Source organism: Copadichromis virginalis, linkage group LG16, assembly GCF_057382275.1.
Source record: "Copadichromis virginalis isolate Kocher_CV1m ecotype Utaka linkage group LG16, C_Virginalis_male_GT1.1, whole genome shotgun sequence".
Taxonomy (NCBI): Eukaryota; Metazoa; Chordata; class Actinopteri; order Cichliformes; family Cichlidae; genus Copadichromis; species Copadichromis virginalis.
Genome location: NC_140633.1, coordinates 27,621,814 through 27,646,264, shown reverse-complemented (window position 1 = coordinate 27,646,264; position 24,451 = coordinate 27,621,814). Strand labels below are relative to the sequence as shown.

Below are 24,451 nucleotides of genomic sequence, written 5' to 3'. Positions count from 1 at the left end.
TTTCTTTTTCTTTCATTTTTAGCCACTGTTGATAGACCAGTTCATCACTTTGGTATACATCAAAAACTCTTCAGTGATGTAATGGATTATTGTAGAACGGACATTCAAGGTCACCAGAAGATTAATTGAATTAGCACCATCTAAAGTTATTGTAGTTTGACAATTACTTTGGTTTATGCCAAAATACATTAGTATTTAGATTTCCCATTAGTCAAAGCAGTGTTTGTTTTTATTGCTAATTCTAAAATGTATGTTTTGTTTGTTAATGTGCTCAAATCTAATGGCAAACATGTAGACTGGCCACTTCATCTGGTACACCTGTTAACACAAATTTCTAATCAGCCAACCACATGCTGGAAACTTAATTTATTTAGGAATATAGACATGGTCAACATGACATGCTAAAATTCAGAGTGTCAGAATGTAAAAGAAAGGTGATTTAAGATACCCTTTTGGTGTCAGACAGTCTTGTCTGAGCATTTCAGAAACTCAGAAACACCGCAACCATCTCTAGGGTTTACAGAGAATGGTCCAAAAAAAGAGAAAAGTTCCAATCAGCAGCAGTTCTCTGAGTGAAGATGCATTATTGATGTCAGAGATCATAGGAGAATTGCCAGATTGCTTTGAGGTAATAGGAAGGCAACAGTAACTCAGATAACCACTTGTTACAACCAAGCCACACAGAAGAGCATCTCCAAAAGTGCAATTTATCTGCAATTTAACAGCAGAAAAACACACTAGGCGTTGCTGCTGTCAGCTAACAACAGTAAAGTGAAGCTAGGATTCATGTAAGCTCACCAAAACTGGACAATGAAAACTGAAACTGAAAACATGGATCTATCCTGTCTTCTAACAACTGTTCAGGCCAAATGGTGGTGTTATAACGAATATAATATTTCCTTGGCACAGTTTCAGCCCTTAATACCTACTGAGAATCACTGAAATCCCACAGCCTGCCGCAGTATTGTTGCTGACCATGTCCATCCCTTTATAACTAGTGTATACATCTTCTGATGGCTGCTTCCTGCAAGGTAACAAATCATTTCACAAAGTTCAGATCATCAGAAACTAGTTTCTTGAACATGACAATAAGTTCAATGTACTCAAATGGCCTCCACAGTCACCAGATCGCAATCCAATACAGCACATTTGGCATGTGGTGGAACGGCAGATTGTTGTCATGGATGTGCACCCAACAAATCTGCAGCAACGGCATGATTTTATCATATCAGTACGGACAAAAATCTCTGAGGAATGTTTCCAGCATTTTGTTGAATTGATACCACAAAGAATTAAGGCAGCTATGAAGGCAAAAGGGGGTCCAACTAGTAGTAGGGTGTACCTAATGAAGTGGGCAGGGAGTGCAATTCTGTATGGTAAACACCAATGCCCTATGGGTCTTATGAGCATGTGGTTGTGACCAATGAGTAAGCTTCAATTACTGTTATTTTACCATACATACGATATAAATACAGTAAAAGTTATTCTATTTTGTGTTTGTGGCTTTTTGTGTATGTGATCTGTCGAAAAGTTAATAAAGTTCAGTGAGAAAAAAAATCTAAGATATGTAAGGTATTTATAGAAGGACAGCCACACAATAATAATTCTCCCGTTGCAACTGATTTATTGTGACAGGTCTATAAAGACACACCTGATCAGTTTCTCAGAGATAGAATGTGGGAAGTAAGCCAAACACACCTATCTTCATGAGCACATTTGGTACCCCCCCCCCCCCCCTCCCCCCAAGGCATTACGCCCACACCAACCGTAAGCCGTCCAATTAAACAAAGCAGTGAAGGTGACTATGGAGACGAGGTAGTGACTAATAGAGTTTGCGCCCAACAAGTTAATCAGGTAGAATGATTTCTCATGAAAGGTCTTGTTTTGGTATCGAGATAAAATGAGTCATGAAAAATACAAGAGAATAATTTAGTGTAAAAAATATCCCTCACAAATAGATGTTCTGAGGTATAACAAATGCCCTATAAGTCCATGAGTTTATTATATACTATAAAAGAGCTATAGTTGTGTTTTTGACATCTATTTCCCATTATAGTTTGCAACATGTTGCATTTCCATAACACTTAAACCACTTAATTCTTTAAACTGGACTGAATAACTATTCATTGATCATAACTTTGAAAAAATAATAGTAGATAACAGGAGATAAGATGTACCACAACGTAAGGAGTGCTCTGACACGTTGATAAATATGTTTTTTTCCTTTCTCGCAGTAAAAAGTACGGAGCCCCGCAGGGGACATGGCAGAAAAAAAAATTAAGACGGACTTTTGCGAGATCCCGAGTTTGTTTTGCGAGATCTCGCAAAAGTTCATCGTAATTTTTTTTCTCCCATGTCCCTAAAAAAGTGCACCTTTAAAGTATGAGACAAAAACAAGGGGTGTCGACCAGTAACTTGCAGGCCACAGCAGTTTTTTTGTGCCTTTATGTCCTACATTACGGTACAAATAAAGGTTCTGCGCTCATACTGTACTGTACTGTACAGTCAGCGAGGCGGGGCCAACGAATTTAGCTAAGAAGGAACTCCTGTGTTTATGGATTCATGAATGTGAAAGCCCATTATGAGGTGAGTTCGGATGGGAAAAAAATTCTGCTTATCGAGACAACTGCAAATGCAATTGCTCTCACACGAGCTACGGTAAGAGCCCGTTGAAAGAGCTCAAATTAAAACAAAAGATAAAAGGCACCTATCTGATTTCACTTTTGCTCTCCCGACAGTTCGAGCTTCAGAGCAGCAGCACCTATGTGTCACTTTTTTTTTTTTTACACATTTGCCACTGTTGCAAAACACGTATCACAGCAGTAGACGCGTCATATTCTGGATTCGTTTTATAACCAAAACTAAGAATCGTTATCACGTTGATACATTAAGAAAAAAAGGTTTGGTATATAAAATGTAAGACATGTGATCCAAAAAACAAAAAAGAGTTGCACGTCACAAGTGAAATCGCAAGAGAGTCCAAAGTGAAATCGTAAGTTTTATTTGCTCGAAGTCCAAAACCTAATACGGAGTCCAGAAATCTGATGAATTCATATAGGTTTTATTTAAATATCGAATAATCGACGTCTTAATCACCAATGATGATAAAAAATACTAACCTTGGGTTCGGAAAATATGTCAGTGTTTCTTTGACCCCTGATTGTCAAGATATGGGGGGGGGGGGGCGTCTAAAATCACATATAAGAGAACTTCAGATGTATAACCAGTGTTTTGCTCTCAGGTCTGTCCTGTTGGTTCCTTTTCTCTTCCTGCTCCTGACAACAGGACGTGATGTCACAGGGAAGGGATTTGACCAGAAGCCCAACTTTGTTCTAATGGTTGTTGATGACTTAGGAATTGGTGATATAGGGTGCTACGGTAATGACACCATTAGGTAAGTCTGAAATGTGTGTAGCTGTGTGTTTCGCTCCACTATTCTTTGTTAAGTTTATTTTTTCACCTTTCTAGAATTTCATTACTGGCTAAATAAATTTTAAAGGACATATGCATTTTTAAAAAACCTTCTGTAGTAATTATACACTTTGAAACACTAGCTGATAGTGAGGAACTACAATTGAGGAATTACTTCAGATCCTTTAGTAAACGTTGCAAAGCCACACCATGAGAATGGCCCATAACCCAAGCAAGTAAAGAAGTCAGGCATTTAATAAAATTACAAGTGTCTGAGCACTATTGGGCATTTTACAGTTGTTCTTGATCTCTTTGATGCACTTCAGTCATTTCCCCACCCATGCTAGCCTTTCTCATTGTGTTCGTGCACACTGCTATTGTCTGCACGTGCACTTCACTTCTATTTTGTTATTGTGTTCATGCATTTCTCCTCTGGCTCTGACAGGTCATCAAAGCAGTTTGTCCTTATGTCACTCAGGACTATAGATCTCACACTGACCTTAATGCCGTCCAGCATTGCATTAATGTTTTCAATCCAATGTTTTTCAAATATGTGTGAAAGCACACAGCCAGTCACACACTGTCAGTGGTAATAGTGAAATTGGCCTTCAGTTGAAAGCAAATATAAACATTTTCCTGTTCTCAGTCTTGTATCACAGGTGAATGTCATGGCACTGCTAATTACACACAAGCAAGAACTGTTCTTTGTGTATAGTAATAATGAAACTGAAACAACCAACAAACTTGCAGATGTTCTCTTAAATGTTTCCATATGGCTGAATTAGTCTTGTTTTCAGTTAGTGTGTTTGCTTTTCACCAAGTTGTACAATCTAATGTTTACATATCTGGAGGAAAAAACTGCGGGTTGTAGGCTGTCATAAATATTTGGGAATTGTATTAAACTCTAAACTCTCTTTTAAGTCCGTAATAAAAACGGCATGTAATGTAGTTAAAGTTAATTTTAATCTTCATACCAAATAATATGTCTGTTCATTCAATTTTAAAGCCATTCCAGACTTTATGTAATGTAGCATTAAAAAAAAATATTAATAGGCATATTGTTATCACCACTGTTTAATTTTACAGAAATACAGCTTTCTTAGTTTTGAAAATGTTGTTAAATACACGAATATTTGTGTGTCTCTAGTTTCTTAAAACTGGGGTACATGGAAACCAAAATAATATAATATTATTATAATATTACGTATGACAGATCCTGGTGGTGTAACTTGCAAAAGCATTCGCTGAAGTTAGCACAACCTGTTAACTAAGTGACTTCTCACGTGTGATCGTTTGAAAGTTCAGTCCCCGCGCCATCATATAAACCCTCTCTTTCAAGTCTTTCCTTGTTAAAGTGCTAAAGGAGTTAATGAGATACTCCTTCACACTACATCCTAAATCCTCATCATCACACATCTTCACAATGGTGATTAGCAGGAAGAAAATCCTGTAGAGGTGATACACACAGTGTGATCTGCTCATTTACTTGCTACTACAATGTGCTAAATGTGTATAATAATATAATACGTGCCATATTGTAACTGATTTCAAAACAGTGCAATCTGCAGCAGGGACAGGCTAAACTAGCACACTTGTCTGTGGCTGATCTCCCATTCCTTTTCAGTCTGAAGAGCAGAATTACCAATAATCTGAATGTGGATCCAGCCAAAAAAAATGTGTCTCTGTTTAAACTTGATAAGACCCTTCATCATATCTGTTCAATGTCTTTAGAACTCCAAATATCGACAGACTTGCTTCTGACGGGGTGAAGCTTACTCAGCACATTGCAGCTGCTCCACTCTGCACCCCAAGTCGTACTGCTTTTATGACGGGCCGTTATGCAATCCGCTCAGGTAACAGACATATTTACGCTCAGTCAGCAAGTGGCAACCTGGACAAACTCCATGTTCCATATTTGATTAACCTTTTTTGTTTTTTGTGCATGTGTGCATCTATTGACTAGGAATGGTCAGCACAGGGCGTGTCCAGGTGCTGCTGTTCCTCGGAGGTTCAGGAGGGCTTGCACCCAGTGAGACCACCTTTGCTAAGAGACTGCAGCAGCAAGGATACACTACTGGTCTAGTGGGTGAGATGACATAATGTGCTATGGCCCTTTGGAAAATTGCACTTAAAGGTCTGCACACCGGGGATGTTTTATTGAGCACAAGAAGGCAATTTGTGATGACATCAGCATTTCCTCACTTTACCAGTGAAAGTGAGAAAAGGTTGATGGCACTCGCAGCACTTGAAATTCATATGGTTTGCATTTGGTATGCACCGTAACTCATCTGAAGAAACATACCCAGGATTTATGGTTCTGGTATCTCATCTCTCTATATCTCATTTTCATTGTATATCTACAGGTAAATGGCACTTGGGTGTGAATTGCAAACACAGAGAGGATCACTGTCATCACCCGAACCAGCATGGCTTCAGTTACTTCTATGGTCTACCATTCACCCTGTTCAATGACTGTGTGCCTGGAGAGGGCAGCGACGTGCTGGTAGATCTCCAGCACGCGCTCCAAAATTTGACCATGTTGCTCGGAGTTGGACTTCTCACAATCGTAAGTGTGATTTTTCTGTCAGTTTATCTTTGTTTTCATCTGCACACATTCTTTTTTCATTTATTAATCCTTTATTTATCCAGGTAAAAATCTCACTGAGATTAAAAATGTCATTTCCAAGAGAGACCTGGCATGATCATACAATTATAATCGTAACAAGAACAACAAGATCATAATGAGGTACATTTTATTTTAAAGAAGTCTCACAGAGGCATATTTACTGAAAAGAATGGAATTATAAGAAATCCTGAGGGATACAACATCCTTGTTAGACGATGAGTAAGAAACTGGAAAACAAAGAGTCGTTGTGCTAGTTGCCCCAAAGCAAAATTAACTGATGTGTGTAATCACTTAGACATGTGCTTAAGAGGTTGGAGGAAAAAAAAAACACAAACTGGAAACACAAACTGCAAATGTGAAATTCAGTTACGCCGCCCAGAAACTTATTCTAGAAAAAAAGAATAACGTCATTATTGAAATTTGGTTAACACATGAACGTTTATTGATGCTACCTCACCTGCAGCATTGGTATTCCCAGGAGAAACCAGGGGGTACCAGTTAGCTGTGTCATTAAAAATGATTAAAAGCAAATACAAAAACCAGGAACCACTTCATCCTCGTCAAATGTTAACAAATACAACTATTTTCTATTTTCTGTTCTAGTGTGAACAAAGGACACAATGTACTACTTGTTTCACTAAGGGAAAATAATAAACTTTCATGGTAGTTTCTGATGCCATCTAGTGGTTGTATCATGAAGTTGCACAAAAGTAAATTAATAGAGAAGGGTCCCAGGAGTAATATCTGTACAATAAAATGTCTGTTATGAAGAAAATATGGTTAAATGTTAGAGAGGACTGAGTCAGTTATATATAATCTCTGAAGTTGTAGTTGGTAATCAGGTGTTGCTGGCAAACATTACATAGCGAGTACCTAATTACCTGAGTACCTAATCTGTTCTCCTGCGTATAGAACCTAAGGTGAGAAAACCACTATAAAATCAAAAGGCTTTCTAAAAACACTAGAAGTAAACCGGGAATAACTGTGAACATTGTCATTAGGGAAGAACAAACAAACAGACAAATCTTTCTGAATCCAGCCTTTGTGTGTCTATGTGCTACATGTTTTCAGGTGTGTGCCCGTGTGTGTGGCCTTTTTGAAGTCGGCCTGTGGCTCCTGGTACTACTTTTCTTTCTCTGCATCCTAGCAACCGCTGTGTGGTATGTGCCCTTTAAGTTCTTGCCAACATGGAACTGCATCATTATGAGGAACCAAGAAGTAATCGAACAGCCGATGACCGTGGAGACACTGCCCCAGAGATTGCTGGGAGAAGCACAAAACTTTATAAAGAGGTAAAAGTGGTGGAGCAAAACAAATAATCACATAGCTTTTGTGCAGAGACTTTTACTGGTAGTCTTTTGTTTGCAGTCTTATCAAGGAAGTTAACCTTGATATGATGGTTACAGTGGGGCAAAAAAGTATTTAGTCAGCCACCGATTGTGCAAGTTCCCCCACCTAAAATGATGACAGAGGTCAGTAATTTGCACCAGAGGTACACTTCAACTGTGAGAGACAGAATGTGAAAAAAAAATCCATGAATCCACATGGTAGGATTTGTGAAGAATTTATTCCTAAATCAGGGTGGAAAATAAGTATTTGGTCAATAACAAAAATACAACTCAATACTTTGTAACATAACCTTTGTTGGCAATAACAGAGGTCAAACGTTTACTATAGGTCTTTACCAGGTTTGCACACACAGTAGCTGGTATTTTGGCCCATTCCTCCATGCAGATCTTCTCGAGAGCGGTGATGTTTTGGGGCTGTCGCCGAGCAACACAGACTTTCAACTCCCGCCACAGATTTTCTATGGGGTTGAGGTCTGGAGACTGGCTAGGCCACTCCAGGACTTTCAAATGCTTCTTACGGAGCCACTCCTTTGTTGCCCGGGCGGTGTGTTTTGGATCATTGTCATGTTGGAAGACCCAGCCTCGTTTCATCTTCAAAGTTCTCACTGATGGAAGGAGGTTTTGGCTCAAAATCTCACGATACATGGCCCCATTCATTCTGTCCTTAACACGGATCAGTCGTCCTGTCCCCTTGGCAGAAAAACAGCCCCATAGCATGATGTTTCCACCCCCATGCTTCACAGTAGGTATGGTGTTCTTGGGATGCAACTCAGTATTCTTCTTCCTCCAAACACGACGAGTTGAGTTTATACCAAAAAGTTCTACTTTGGTTTCATCTGACCACATGACATTCTCCCAATCCTCTGCTGTATCATCCATGTGCTCTCTGGCAAACTTCAGACGGGCCTGGACATGCACTGGCTTCAGCAGCGGAACACGTCTGGCACTGCGGGATTTGATTCCCTGCCGTTGTAGTGTGTTACTGATGGTGACCTTTGTTACTTTGGTCCCAGCTCTCTGCAGGTCATTCACCAGGTCCCCCCGTGTGGTTCTGGGATCTTTGCTCACCGTTCTCATGATCATTTTGACCCCACGGGATGAGATCTTGCGTGGAGCCCCAGATCGAGGGAGATTATCAGTGGTCTTGTATGTCTTCCATTTTCCGATGATTGCTCCCACAGTTGATTTTTTCACACCAAGCTGCTTGCCTATTGTAGATTCACTCTTCCCAGTCTGGTGCAGGTCTACAATACTTTTCCTGGTGTCCTTCGAAAGCTCTTTGGTCTTGGCCATGGCAGAGTTTGGAGTCTGACTGTTTGAGGCTGTGGACAGGTGTCTTTTATACAGATGATGAGTTCAAACAGGTGCCATTCATACAGGTAACGAGTGGGGGACAGAAAAGCGTCTTACAGAGGACGTTACAGGTCTGTGAGAGCCAGAGATTTTCCTTGTTTGAGGTGACCAAATACTTATTTTCCACCCTAATTTACGAATAAATTCTTTACAAATCCTACCATGTGAATTCATGGATTTTTTTTTCACATTCTGTCTCTCACAGTTGAAGTGTACCTCTGGTGCAAATTACTGACCTCTGTCATCATTTTAGGTGGGGGAACTTGCACAATCGGTGGCTGACTAAATACTTTTTTGCCCCACTGTATGTTAGAGTTACAGCTGATTGATCTCCAACAATACTAATAATTTTCTGTTTCCCTTGTGAGGAAATTAACCTTAACATTTGAACTCAGACTGACATCAGTGCACGTTCAAATGATTCTTACTAATTAGGACGTCCCTACCCTCACCTATGGCCACGAGCTGTGGGTAGTGACCGAAAGAACTATGGAATAAGAACGAGATCGCGGATACAAGCGGCAGAAATGAGCTTCCTCCGAAGGGTGGCTGGCCTCTCCCTTAGAGATAGGGTGAGAAGTTTGGCCATCCGGGAGGGGCTCAGAGTAGAGCCGCTGCTGCTCCACATCGAAAGGAGCCAGCTGAGGTGGTTCGGGCATCTGACAAGGATGCCCCCTGGGCGCCTCCTGGGTGAGGTGTTCCAGGCATGTCCCACCGGGAGGAGGCCCCGGGGCAGACCCAGGACACGCTGGAGAGATTATATCTCTCCAGGATCTATAAAAAAATATTTGAGTTTTCTTCTCTCTTTTTTTTATTGGATTTTTATTGGATTATGTGATTTTTTTATTTTATTTTTTTTGTCCATATCACCATATGTCCATTATTAGTGGTAATGTTAATTATTTTATTTTCTGCCTAATTTTATTTAATTTATTTAATTATAGTTTTATTTTATTTGTTTCTATTGTTAATTTTAATGACCAAAAGTCTCTGCCTCTTAACAGCTTTTCATTTCCATACCCCATTTGTGGCAGCTACGTAAATTTCAACGTAAGATTGGTCACGGTAATCGGCAGTGTCTACAATGATAACTTTCATATCATCAGTTAACACGACTGGAACATTTTTTAAGCAATGGCTTGAATGAACTCAAAACAAAAAAAATTTACAAAATCTGCAGCTTCTCTCAGCGACTGGGGGACATTTAATGGTGTTGTAACACCTACAGTCCATTTAAATCACATCTGCACAAATCATCTGTTTGTGCAGATGTGAAGATAGTAATTGCACCCACGTGACAAAAAGAACCCCACAGAGATCCTTCGGAGGTGGTGGTCTATGTCTGGTTCCAGACAAACTCCAAACCGGTTTGTTTATGGTGTGAACGGGACCAACAGCTTGGTGTATGCTTCAAGTATGGCCTAAATTCCTTCCTGTAGCCAGGTATGCTTTGAATTCTGAGGCATGTCAGGTATCATAGATGTGCAAAGTACACAAACGGTTGTATGGACTAGCAACTAGTCATTTTTATTTTTTTTATTTTCTGTATGAAAACAAACTAAAACACTGGAAAAAGATGCAAGTTTATAAACTCATAAACTGATTCGCACCAGAATAAATGAACTCTGGGTGTGAAAACGCCCTAAGATTCTTGTGTGTGTGGACCTGTGTTGTTTTGATTCACTTGAACTGTTTTCAACTCATTGAAGCCGTTTAAAAAAAAAAAAACTCTATATAGAGCATCAAATGTCACACAGACAATGCTAGTGGCTTAGTTTGCATCAGACTTCAGCTTCACAGGGCAATTTATGTGAGTGGGATTAGATCATTGTTGGTTATGGTTGACAATGACAGGAAATTGCTTGTCCCCATTGCCATGACAAGAAAACAGGCAATAATTAAAAAGATGAAAAAGGCCTTTGAGAGAGTGTTCAACTCCTTTTTGCTGCTCTTTAGGAATGTGGATCGTCCATTCCTCCTAGTCTTCTCATTGGCCCATATCCACACGCCAATGTTTAAAACACCACAGTTTGCTGGCAAAAGTCGGCATGGTGCCTACGGTGACAACCTAGAAGAAGTGGACTGGATGATTGGTGAGTGAGGGTGGTGAAATAAGTGTGCCACCATGTGCATGCAATGTTAAATATTATCCAGTGGCTTGTAGCTTTGTGGCAGTCAGCAATCCATGTTTTTATAATCACGACAAAATATGGCCAAATGTATGAAAGCAAGATCTCAATGAATCAGTTGCTCTGCACCAATTAGGAATCTGTGCAGTTCTTAATTTTCCTTTGAAATCAACCTCATCCTATTATCTTACTATGCCGCTTGTCTTTTTAGGTAAAATTACAGAGACGGTGGATTCCCTTGGCATTGCCAACAATACTCTCATGTACTTTACATCCGATCATGGTGGGCATCTGGAAGATTCTGATTCACGAACTGGGCAGAAAGGAGGCTGGAACGGCATCTATAAAGGTAAACAATGTGTCAAGCTGTTTTTTTGCTGATATTAAATTGCAAACTTTAAAGATTTTATAGCAGGCATTCAGACATTTTTGTAGAATTTTAAATCTCATGCGTACTATTGACAAACAAAACCAAAAAAAAAAATCACATCTCTGTGTTTTATTATATCTCCTGTTGTTTCACATGTAGGTGGGAAAGCTATGGGGGGCTGGGAAGGGGGGATCAGGGTACCTGGCATTTTCCGCTGGCCAGGCAGGCTGAGAGCAGGAAAAGTGGTGGATGAACCCACTAGCCTCATGGATCTGTATCCCACCCTTAAATATTTAGCCAAGGACAAACAACCAGACAGGTATATCAATTCACTCCCACAAGTGCTTTTTAAATTGTGTGTAATTGTATTAACTGAGTCTTGTTTCTTTCCTGTTTTCTTGAAAAGGTTAAAACAGTTTCCGATTGTATTTTACCCCATCGTTCTGACCTCTTTTTTTCTTGTGATTCTATTCCAGACAATCCGATGGCTATAACCTCATGCCGCTGTTGGAAGGGGAAGTTGCACGATCAGAGCACGAGTTCATGTTCCACTACTGTGGCATCTACCTGAATGCAGTGCGCTGGCACCCACCTGGCAGTAAGTTTGCACATATATAAACCTAGAAGATCAACATTTTGATTCTTTATTCCTTATTTCTTGTTACAGTTAGGGATATTAATGCCAAAAATTCCCAAAGTTTTTAAATAATGTGATCTGTAAATATAAACAAAATAAATTTTAGTGCTCAGTAACAAAAACTTGAAATAGAAAACAGCACTCAGAGACCTCAATTGCTCCCCGAAGGGCAAAGGCTATAATAAAACATTGATGCTTTATCGCAACATGCTGACATCAGCCTGTTTTTTATTACCACGTGATGGGATTAGCCTACAGTAGTAGCAATAGCTGACGGTGTGTCTGGTGTTTTGGCTAAAGGATAAAATAAGTACATCCATATTATATGTGCTCTTATTATGTCTTATATTGTAAGCTGAATAAATACAGTGAGGGACATAAAAAACTTCTTTCTTATTTCTTAGTGCAGCAAAAACTTTGTCCCACTTCAGAACATCAACTTTGCACAGTTCATCAGTTCATATACAAACCTTCCCTAATATTTGTGTTAGACTCATTAAAATAGATGCTTCAGTGATTGTTTTGGGCTTTAGCTGGTTCACTGTTCACTGTAGACTGATTAATATCTAAACTCTAGAGCTGCAACCTTTCCAGCTTCATAAAAATCAATGATTGATGACAGTGAGTCTTTCCAAATCAATTTTTTGGATACGTGCGTCACAGCAGAAGATGGTTTTTGTTTTTTGTGTTTTTTATTTATTTTCATAGTAAATTCCAACCCTGAAATGTTTATTTTTAAAGGTCAAAGTAAGGCTGTTGCAAATAATTACGTGTCATTGGTTGGACTCTTGACTCTTTTTGCTAATTCCTGACTCTAGTTAGTCATTTTTTAATTTGAATAATCTTTTCTATAAGAACAATGTAATGGTTTGTGTGCTACTAGTTCAAATTGATGGTTTTGTCATGATTATGACCTCGATGAAGATTTGACCTGATTTCAGTACATTTCTATATAAAGATAATTTTTAAATATTCACTTTTTGTCTTGCCACTCTATGTTGATATATCTTCACCGATGTGTGTTTCCATACAGGTGACTCTATCTTCAAGGTGCACTTCTTCACTCCCAACTTTTTCCCCCCGGGCGCCGGTGGCTGCTATGACACAAAGATTTGCCTTTGTCATGGAGAGCATGTGACTCACCATGACCCGCCGCTACTGTATAACCTCTTCCACGATCCCTCAGAGTCTCGGCCTCTGACTCCTGATACTGAGCCCCGATATGCTGAAATCCTTGAGCAGACCGCCAAAGCCGTGGAGAGCCATAAAGGCACACTCCCAGATGAACAGGCACCTGCTGGTGCTCATTCAGAGGCCAATAGAGCTGAACAGGGCGTCGAATTGCAACTGACTTGGGACAAGATTTTGTGGAGACCCTGGCTTCAGCCTTGCTGTGGGACTTTTCCATTCTGTGGATGCAAAGAGAACACAACTCATATGTAAGAAAGACAAAAGTTGAAACAAACGACTTTGGTTTCATGAAGGTGCTGTTTAAAAAAATCGAATAAAATAGTTTAATAATTTAATTAGTGCTTTTGTTTTTCATTGGATTTCTAGCATTTTCAGTTTAAAGATACCAATGTTTTGTGTGGAAATGAAGAGAGAAGCTGAAAAATGACTAATTAAATTAATTAGAAATAATCCAGAACCAAGTGTATTAGTGTTGAAGTGGACTAAGGACTCCACACGACTATACCTGTGATACCGTAATCTACATTTTTGGTGCAGTTGAGTCAAGGAAGATTTAGCTATGTAATAATTCAGTGAAGTGAATTAGTGCTTTTAATTTGTATTGGGAAAAGTGGCTTCGTGGTGTAGTGGTTACCACATTCACCTTACATGCAATGAGACAAGTCCAGCTTCACGGGGTCACAAGCTCGTGTAGCCTTAGTGCCGGTTCCAAGCCCGGAAAAATGAGAGGGTTGCATCAGGAAGTGTATTTGGCACCAAGTCAAGCGTGAGCATTCATCCACTTTGACAAGCCCTTGAGAAATAAAGGGCATCTTATAATGGGAAAAACATTAGCCGTGCTTGTTATATGAAAGAAGGAAAAAGAAAAAGCTCGGTGAGTTTTAATGATTTTGCCTGCATTCAGTCTTCTGGTGAGGTCATTGTGCTTTACCCTGTCTGTTTTTCGTTGTCTCTCTCTATGCTCTTCTCTTTCTCCTTACTCCAACTGGTCGAGGCAGATGTCCACACTCCCTGAGTCAGGTTTTGCTGGAGGTTTCTTCCTGTTAAAAGGGAATGTTTATTTATTTGCTTTAATCTACTGTGCCAAGTGTTTGCTTAGAGGGCATTATTGTGTTTTAGAGTCATTACGTAAAATGGGAAGTACCTTGAGATGACTAAAGTTGTGATTGGGAGCTATGTAAATAAAAATGAATTGATTGTATTTTTCTTGTCTTTTTTTTAAATTAATTTTTTAATGAAGTTAATTCATTCATCCAGCAGTGCAGAAAATGGAGGTAAAACTGCTCTAGAAGGTAATATAGGCTGTGTTCCATTAGGGGGCAAAGTCAGACTGTGTTTGGTTTGGTGAAGCGCTTTCCAGCTTTAAAACAAGATTTAAGGATTAAGTGTGAGATTATAGTTCTGCCACTGTAGGCTGCTATGCTGTGGAATAATGATCATAATTATTATAATTAGGAATATTATGTATATTTACATTACAAAAGTAAGTCTTAAATACGCAAATGAGGTAAAGTATATTGTATCAACTTCAATTAAGATTTTAACACTAGTCATTACCAGAAATCATTTGACGTTTCCTCGTGGCCTTAAGTCTGTGCTCTCCTCGGAAATCCTCACCTGTGACTCCTTCCTTCCCAACGGTGCCATTTTGGTTACATAATAATACTTTTTGATCTTGCAAACACTTAAAACCCTTTCATTAAGATCAGAGCACAAAGTCATCTGCTGAACTCCAGTGCTCAAGGACACTGAGGCAGGGTGGGTGGTTGACCTAGTTTGGCACGCTCTGGCTCCACAGATCTTCAATAATAAAAGACTTTAAAGACTGTGTGAACTTCTCCATCATCAGTGTCATCACCATTTATTATCTTCATCATCACCACTGTCTCCCTCCAGCAGTGGCTGGCTGTCAAAACATCAAAGTTTGCTACAGCAGCACTATAATTGCTCCCCCTCCTTCCCTCCTCTCTTTACCCACTTCCTTCGTCTACTCATCTCCTCCTCCTTTTTGTCCTCCTTCTCTCCCTCTAGAAATTGAACTTGCGTCTGCGACGAGAGAAATTTCATCATCATCATCATCACAGTAATTGTTGCCATCATGGCCGTAGTATTTACTTCTCTCCCTCCAGCAGAGACCCGTACATCAAACACTCAGCAAGTTCATTACAGTGGCCACTCCATTATGTCTCTAACAGTAAATCATGCAGTCGACCATACATAACGACATTTGGCTGTACATCATAGTTAATGATGGCTTGTGGGGTGGAATGTTACTGGCTGTACATCATGTCACACACAACTACCTAAAAACATGAACGTGCGCCCAAGCTCAAAAGCACACACGCTCGCGAACACGCTCGCGAACACGCATGCGCACGGTATATCATGTTTGTTTGGAACAGATCAGTGGTTTTCTGGAAAGGTCAGTGTTTCCTGGGACGCCATAAAGCATTTTTACAACCCACTGCTTGACACACGTAAACATATGTGGAGCATGAAATGATGGGAAAATTGTACGGCAACGTAAGCAAACTGGAAATAGCTCTCCTGTATTAAAATACTAATATCTATATGGGGTGTTTTGGCTTTGGTGATATTGAGCATAAAAGACAACGTTCCGACAATCTGCTGTTGAAATTCAGCTTTATGTCTTGTCAGTTGGTTTCGTTTAATATTTCAATTTAGAGATATGTCAAATGAAGATATGTTTGTTTATGACATTTAAAATTTCAGTTTTGAAAATGTTCATATGTTGACCATTTCAATGTCACATTATGAAGTGTTTTATATATATTCTGTCCAAAACTGTTTTATTTGCTCTGTTCAAATTAGTTTTTCTATACTGCTGCCTCATTTTTTATGTTTTTACCCCAGCATACGAACAATGCAGCAGATAAAAAGACTCATAATTTATTCTAAATACACTTTTTTGATACCTTCAATTCAGTTACATGTTTTTAGTGTCCATTCACAACAACAATCACTGGATGATAAACACTTGTATATATACACAAAAAGAGACAAAAAAGGTTGTGATTTGATACTTAGGTTCAGAAAAAAAAGAAGGGGATTGTGCAGTTCAATGATTATAGAGATGCCACAGTGAAATTACTAAGTTTAGTACCACAGGAGGAAGGAACAGAAACCTATATTAAACCCTTTGCCTACCAGCCATATCTCGCAACTTGCTCAGTGACAGAGGAGGCTTCATGAAGCTGCTTGTAAGCAGATGGATAAACAATTACCAACTGAAAACATATAAGTTGTCCTAGAGCCAGTTCGCTTAGCACCAGTTTTGTAAAAGCAGGACAGTTATTCCATGTGTGATAGTTTATATTTGGCATGATGGGTCTAAGGACAGACCCATCATGCCAAATATGTGTTATTATGCACATACAGAGAAAGACAAGGCAGGGAATCTGAAACCAATACAATACCCCCAGCACAAAAAAGAGCAATGACAGCAGAAAAAGTGAACCTGGGCAGGAGGTGGGTTGCAAAGTTGCTTGCAGGTGCAGCAGGAACAGCAGCCAGGCTAAAGCAACTTTGTGTGTCAATTGTGTGTCCTATATGAGGTTTTGCCAATAGGTTGCACAGAAGAGTGTCAGCTGAACCGTCAGCTAATGTGAAATAGCATTTAGTTGTTACAACAGCTGATGTTATCAGCTTATGTAACAACCATCAGCTGTCTGCATAATCATTACCACCTACCCCCTTTCGACCTTTAATAGCTTCAGTCTAAGCAGACCCATAAACATAGAAGGTGTTTGTTAGCAGTTCAAAGAAAAGAACTGCTAACAAACATGAATTTATGACAATGAATGCAGACTCTGAAACTGTTAACAATATTATTGCTCTGGAGAGCAAAAAACAGCATGTGCCATTACATTCAACATTTCAAGTGCAGCACAGCATGTATTCTTTGCTCTCCTATATCAATTTATTCCTTTAATATTTCCTCAAAAGGAATTCTAATATTATCAGCCATGAGTTCAAAGGCCTGGAGCCAAATGACCAGGGAACTGAATCAAACGCACACAGCATAATCGTAAAAAGTGGGCAGAGAAGAAAGCAAAGTCAAGATTTTACAAATGCAATGTTTCCCAGGACCAGCGGCAACATTTTTTTGATCAGTGAGTCCAAAAGAAAACCACTGCTATTCCACCAGTTAGTGGTGACTATCCATTTCTCCTTCTGGTTAATTTATCTACTTATCTCTGAAAACAGGACACATCTGAAAGTTTCTGTGGTTCATCTGCTGCCTGCTGCTCTGATCTGCTTTGTTCAAGTGTGGTTTCATCTACCACAATAGATTGCCATGGTAAAGCAGCAATTACACACCATTACAACACTATTACATTAGGAAGCACAAAAAAAGAAGAGACAGGCAGAGGGAGAGAGAGAGAGAGAGAGAGAGAGAGAGAGAGAGTCACGTTTGTCAATAGATGAGGCTTTTAGTGCAGAAGAGATGTTCGAGCTGCTATTAGTGCTGATTGGATTTGTGTGTGCATTGTGTATGTGTTAATGCAGAGAAAAAGGGCAATATATTTGCATGCATAGCTGTGTGCTTGTTTATACCCCAAATGTCCATGCAGCTGGCACATTTGTGTGCATTACATATTACACCTAGACCATATGTATGTATAATCTGTGCCAGCAGGACTGGGCACAATTGTTACCACGTGAGATAGGCTCCAGGAGATGAAATGTCATCTCTGCTGGGGAACTTTCACTGTACACAAACATGCACATACACTCAAACTCGTACTGACTCTAAGCCTTTCTCAATCTCTGCATGTCTGCACGCTGCCCTTGTATCTAAATGTAGATCTTATACTGATCCCAAAGACCTGCAGCGAAGTGGTGCTGCACAAGACCATGCTAGGTTTTTGTATGCATGTGTATGTGTGTGTGTGTGTGTGTGTATGGTGTTGCAGAGAGTCTGTGGTTTAAGTATGTGTCATGTTGTATACCATATGTTTAAAATTACCTCTTGCAGGGGACAAGTCTCCAGGCAGGGAATAGAGTATTTGTAGTGGCATGTCAACAGCACACACGCATATCCTTCTTTACACACATAATTAAACCATAAAGCTTACACAGCATGCACAAGCACACACAACCTATAGACACACATTTTCTCACTAACGAAGTATAGCTACTAATGACAAACACTTTCAGTCATTAATGCGCTCATCTACACACACGGCTTTAACATCTAGCTCCTCTGATGAGAGAAGATGGTGCTGTAAATGGGGTTTGATGAGAAGCAGATAGCTAAATAACTGGGCTAATAGGGCAATTGTAACCCATTACACATACATACACTGTACTTAACCTCTCTTCCTGTCCTTATGCCTCTTAAACCAACAGAGTTTGGCTGTAGCACTTTCACTTGTTTTTCAGCGTACCACTCAAGAGCAACAGTTATCTAGTGTTTGGTTGCCAAGACATGCTTCTTTGACTCGGTAGGAAAAAATCAAACCCTAGCAGCAGCAAAATGCAAAATTACACAAAGTTAGTAGACATTTCAGACTTGTGCATGTAATTTAGGAGAATTACAACTTTTCAAAGCACAACCCACCCATATGCCTGACACATCAAGCTCATTGCACACAAAAACACACGCAGCCCACACCAGCACAATTGCAGTGCAAGCTGCAGATGTCATAGTGATCTCAGTCAGGCCTAAAAATTACATGTATGGCCTGCAAACATATGTTCACTCATTAAGGTGGGACACGACAGCTTTTAGGGTTTTTCATTTTATTGTCCTGGATTCTAGTTTCCAGAGGCTGTTTACTCGGTTTATTCTGACATCAATTAGGTCAAAAAAATACCATATGGTCGTAGGATTTTGGAACCAGCTCTTCTTCTGAGAACTTAAGGCAATCTTTCTTTTTTCACAGTGATTTTCTTTGGAATTTTCTTTTCACAGGAATGGATGCAAAAACTATTTTCTCTTTTAAAACAGCCATTAATTCAACAATATCCACCCAGGGAATCTGTGTATTGTTTAGCAAACACAGTTACCGGCTAAGGGGCCAAGATTCATTACTTAAGGAGGACAGAAATTTAAATTATCAAAATTAAACAATGTGGAGGGACTGCAAGTAGCTCCAGGAATACTTACACAGCACTTTAGTATTATTTACACATATTATTATATTATGCCACCAAGGGCAACTTGCATTTAAAACTCAAATAAGAAAGTTAACATTACAAGAAAACAAAAAACAAAAAGTACAACACGCCCCTATAGATTGATAATGTTACGATTTTAGTCCAACAATATGAAAAAACAAGCAAATGCTGTTTGAATCATTCATAACCCCGCTGACCACATATCCCCTCTATAACTCATCCTGACAGTCCAGGCTTGTGGAGAGCTGAGGCAATAGGAAGCAGAGCAGGAATGAGTAATGCAGAAATGGTGGATGGTCAGTGAAGGAGGGATGGGTAATGTGTGATGAAATATATGATAATGGGAACAGAAGATGGCAACTACAGCAATACAAGAGGTGCTTGAGGTGTGACCAACAAGAGGAGGACCGGCTGAACACAAAATGAACAAAAAATGTTTTTATAGAAGAGTTAAAGGCGAGGGAAAGAGTAAGAGGGAGGAATAAAGAGAATGAAATTGTTCTTGAAGTATGGGCCAGCCTTTGTCATACCAGAGAGAATGACAAAAAGATGAACATGTAATAGGAGAGAAAGTACTGTAATGATTTTGTGGGTAAGAGTGAAAAAGGGATGGGAGAAAAGAAATTGTGACTTGTTGACCTAAAACTCAAGGTCTCACAAGGGTGGAGGATAGAAAGCTGAAATAAAAGTGTCACAGATCGTAAGAAGAGGTTGATCTCTTCAAAAGCAGACAGGGACAGATAAACTCAATTCAGGTTTATTTATATAACTCCAATTTACAACAACAGTTGCCTCAAAGCACTTTATATTGTAAATAAAAGACCCTACAGTATTAAGTGAGCCACCTGAGTAAGGGCTTTGCAATAGTAGGAAGGAAAAAATTGAATTTAAGAGGAAGAAAACTCTGCAGCATTTTGGACTAAGTGAAGGGTTTTCTAAAGAACATTAAAAAAAAATTGCTAATAATGAATTACAATTGTTCAGGCTAGAATTAATGAATGAATGCATTTTTCAGCATCATTCTAATTTTAGGGATAATGTCCAGTTAAAGGAAAGTAGTCCTATATATTTGTAAGACTACAAAGAGTGGAAATGAGACAGTGAGATAGGCTATATATGGACTGGGCCAACTACACATCACACCTATAGGATCTGCTCTGCCATGGAAAACTGGATGTCATGAAACTCTTGGCACACAGTATTTGTGCAGATGTTAATGCCAGAGGAGGTTTGGAACTCTGCAGTTGTTGAGTCTTTTACATAATCTACACCTCAGCATTCGGTGACCCCGCTCTGTAACTTTATGCGGTCTGCCACTTTCTGGTTGAGCTGCGTCCATTATGCAATAATACCTGTTAAAGTTGATTGTGGATATCTAGAAGGGAAGAAATTCCACGAACTCATTTGTTACAATAGCTGCACGCTGTTACAGCACCACACGTTCAGTGGGCCATTAAGAACAACTCATTCTATCACAAATGTTTATAAAAGCAGAATGCATGCCTAGGTGTTTGATTTAATACACCTGTGGCAAAGGGACTGCAAATACCTGAATTCAAAGATTAAGAAGTGTGACTGTGGTAGAAATGACCGGAAGCACGCAGCGTTAGGGACACGTGAATGATTTTATTTACAAGTTGTTTCTTGTTCGTCTAGCTTTCCAGCTGCTTTGTAGCACAGCTTTCCCCGTCGGGTCCAGGCATCCTACTGAAGTAAGGAAAGCATGACCAGGTGATGGAGAACAGCTGTGTGGGTCAGCCTCTCCTGACACCACACCCTGAACCCTCTACTCTATCGCGCCCCTGCAGCTGAGCTAAAAAAAAAAAAAAACACACCTCGCCAGTGCGTCAGTAGGGCCAGTGGCGCAATGGATAACGCGTCTGACTACGGATCAGAAGATTCTAGGTTCAACTCCTGGCTGGCTCGGCGCTATTTCTTGTGAATCTCCCATCTCTGGGACTAACAAATACAAATCTCACCTCGTTCTTTTATCCGTATAGTATAACATAGGGTCTCAAGATATACAGTGAAATCTACACAATATATAAACCCTTGTCCTGCAGTCAGTGCCATTGTGTAACTATATTTTATGCCACTCTAATTTAACGTTTTACTTCACTATTTTAAAGACCTTGGTTAATAGATTAATCTTATGGATTTAAAAAAAAATTTATTAAAAAAATGTGAATACCCTTGAATAGCTTTGTATGATTCCTTACCTATCATGTACTGCCTCTCAGTTGATCCTGTCTGAAACCAAGTCATTTTAGCATTTATGTTCTGGAAACTGTTTTAAATTGAACAACCTGATGTTTTATATCAGCATTACACCTATGGCAGCTGACCCATTATCTGAACAAGCCTTTCTAATACTGCTGGGTTCATACATAAGCCGCTGCTGATTGGAAAACACTTCAGCTACACAACCTAAGTAAAACTACCACAGAGCCCGTCATCTGGTAAAATACCGCTTTATTTCTAAGCTACTGGTTCAGTTTCACATTAAGCCCACTACCACATTAAGCCCACTACCAGTAATCTGAGTGCTGTGTTACTATAACATCTTAGACAATAGTGGACAATAGTGAAATCTTACACCCATAGGTTTGGGAAGACCTTTTATTGCTTCAACAGATACTGTGCATAAGGTAAGATCAATAAAACAGAATTTCCCTTCTTTTTATGTGTGAGAACTTCACTGGCTCGAAGAGAGATGAAGTGGAGCATCCGTTCTGATCTTATGGCCTAGCAACAACATTCCCAGAAGAGCTGAAGCTCTCTTATTTGAAAGATATTTAACAAGCATATGTACTTTTTGAGTATTTGGTTTCGATGTGTGGGTCATTCTCTCTAGGGGAAATGAAAGGACAGAGGGATAGCCATGTCATCTTCAAGGAGAAAGCGAGATGACACACCAGATTGAAGGAGTAAGAAGGAGAGGCGGCTTTCTTGAGAGATAGCCAAAGAGTGAGTGAAGTATTTGTCATCGCTGGAGAGATGAGAAGAAGAGAATAAGATGAACTAAGGGAGGAGAGGGAGAGAGACGGAGCGAAGAAACGAAGAGAGAGGACATATAGAGAGATGAAGAGGAGTTCAGAGGGCATAATAATGACAAAATGACAAGAGGATGATCGAAGCATGGGTCATGTTTACCCACAGGAGAGAGAGAGTAAGAGAGATGGTGAAGAGTCTGGAGGCAGAGAGGCGACAGCACTCTGAAGGGTCACTCTATTTACGGGGAGAAGGAGAGATTGAGGGATATTGATGTGAGGAGGGAGGAGAAAGATGAAGGGAGACAGCTTGGGATGGAGACAGCCCCTCTGGCTATGAAAAGAAGAAGGGGTGATGAAGCAGAGGAATGAAGAGAAGGGGGAAGGAGTCACAGACAGAGGGGATATATGGAGGAAAAATATAATAGTTCGAGGGAAAAGAGAAGCTAAAACCCAATGAGAACATGAAGTCCACTGCACAGGGGGCAGTTATTTGATGTTTTAGAGAGATGCAGGGAACACCAGGGCTTCAGTCTGCAGCAAGCATTGTGTGGTTTTTTTTATCCAGATGAGGGAGTCTGCAGGAATGAAGTAGACTGAAAGACATGAGTGATTTATCTGTGAGTTAGAAAGGAGAAGTACAGACAGGAGGAAAAAGATGGTTACAAAGCAGGAGAAGCTTCTGTTCTGAGTTGAGATAGAGAGATATGGCTAGACAGAGCCCAGTCTCACGACAATTCGTGGAAGGTTTTGTCTGCAAAAAATCAGCCAGAGCTGTGCCTTGACTGTAAATCAGGGAAGTGGGCTCACCAGAGACGGATTTAATATTATCCAGACAACAATATTTTCATTCTGAGATTGAGCAAACACCTGAACCTGGCTACAGATCAACACTGAAAAATCAAAAGGTCTGAATAGAAAAAGTACCAAGAAAAGTACAACAAACAGTGAATGGCAAACAAATCATAATTTCATTTTCAATAAAGAACAATATAATTCCTGCAAAAACTTTAACCCTGTGATCCCACAAGCTCTGCGACACTAAAAGTAGAAGGTTGAGTCCCCTCAACCAGCTGCTTTGGCAATGCACAGCCTCACAGTAGCCCACATTCACTCTGGATTAACCACAGAAAAAGAAAAGTGCATTTAACATACAGCAACAGCATCTAAATATCTCAGTTATATGAGATTTTCTTTAACCCATTCTAATTTTCAGGGGCATCGAACCTGAGTGCATTGCTGAGATGCCCCTTTGTGGTCTTTGATGGACTGCTATGCTCACAGTATTTGTCCCTTTTGAAAATGCACGCTTCCAAACAGGTTAACAAAGTTCACCTAAGGACACGGGGAGCCTGATGGTGGTGTAAATCAAATAACTCTAAAAGGGTTTCTGGCAAAAAACAAAAACAAAAACAAAAACCCCAAAGAATCCCAGCAACAGTTTTAGTATAAGAAACAACCTTATTGTTAGACCAGCACTTTTCAGCATGTGGCCTTCATCAGTATCATCATAAAATCTAATGGAAACAAGATTTTAAATAGAATAGTTGTGAGGCAGGAAACAAAGCAACCAACACCCAACTAAGGATGGGTTGGGCATATGGTCATGTGGCGATTAGTTGTACCAGGTTGGCAGAGAGAAAAGGGTACTACCCAGTAAAGGTTTAGTTAAATCTCATGAAGTATTTCATATTTATACACCAGATAAAGAGTGTATGAATGAGAGGTGGCCAGTGACCCCCTTGGCCTCCATTAGTAGGGTACACTTCACTACGTTGATATGGGTCAGACCACAGCCATCATCAAACCCGACCTTCATGTACACATTTACTATCTGTATCTTTCTCAGTTGGAAGGAAATCAGGTTGACAAAATCTGCCAATAGAAATAAAAACCTGCCAAAGTGTTTAAAACCACCTTTGTGCTGGCCCAGAGTGCATTTAGCCATAATGGCACCCACACACATGCACAAATTCACAAGGTGAAAACAATAATAAGCTGAGCAGATAATACCGAGAGACAGATTAAATGAATACTATAAGCAGCCAGAGACTGAGAGAGACATTACACACTGGCAATTGAGATTGTTCAAGATACACAAACCTGGCATCATGGAAACAAACCATCCAGAAAGAACGTGTCAGTTCTGCTATCTGAAACTCGTAAAGGCAGACTACAGCCTCTGTGAAGCCATACTTTTGCAAAATTATTTAACTAAATCTTACCACATGTTAAATTTTCTTTTTTTGTG

General features: G+C 39.7%; 1 protein-coding gene and 1 non-coding gene across 4 annotated transcripts; both read left to right on the top strand.

The window, feature by feature from the left end:
• The first annotated feature begins 1,797 nt into the window (after positions 1-1,797).
• Positions 1,798-14,267, top strand: arsh (arylsulfatase H). 3 transcript variants are annotated; one of them, XM_085434232.1, is made up of 11 exons: positions 1,798-1,854; positions 3,242-3,394; positions 5,143-5,264; positions 5,375-5,497; positions 5,775-5,977; positions 7,109-7,329; positions 10,696-10,832; positions 11,080-11,217; positions 11,398-11,557; positions 11,715-11,836; positions 12,909-14,267. In XM_085434232.1, the coding sequence occupies exons 2-11, from the start codon at positions 3,336-3,338 to the stop codon at positions 13,316-13,318; spliced, it is 1,695 nt and encodes a 564-aa protein (XP_085290358.1). In that variant the 5' UTR covers positions 1,798-1,854; positions 3,242-3,335; the 3' UTR covers positions 13,319-14,267. The 3 variants fall into 3 exon arrangements, with proteins under 3 accessions (XP_085290358.1, XP_085290357.1, XP_085290355.1); XM_085434231.1 differs by lacking the exon at positions 1,798-1,854 and adding an exon at positions 2,510-2,586; XM_085434229.1 differs by lacking the exon at positions 1,798-1,854 and having other exon boundaries at positions 3,216-3,394.
• A 6,796-nt stretch (positions 14,268-21,063) lies between these two features.
• Positions 21,064-21,136, top strand: trnar-acg (transfer RNA arginine (anticodon ACG)). The gene has a single exon. It is a non-coding gene; the product is annotated as a tRNA-Arg (tRNA).
• Positions 21,137-24,451: the final 3,315 nt, after the last annotated feature.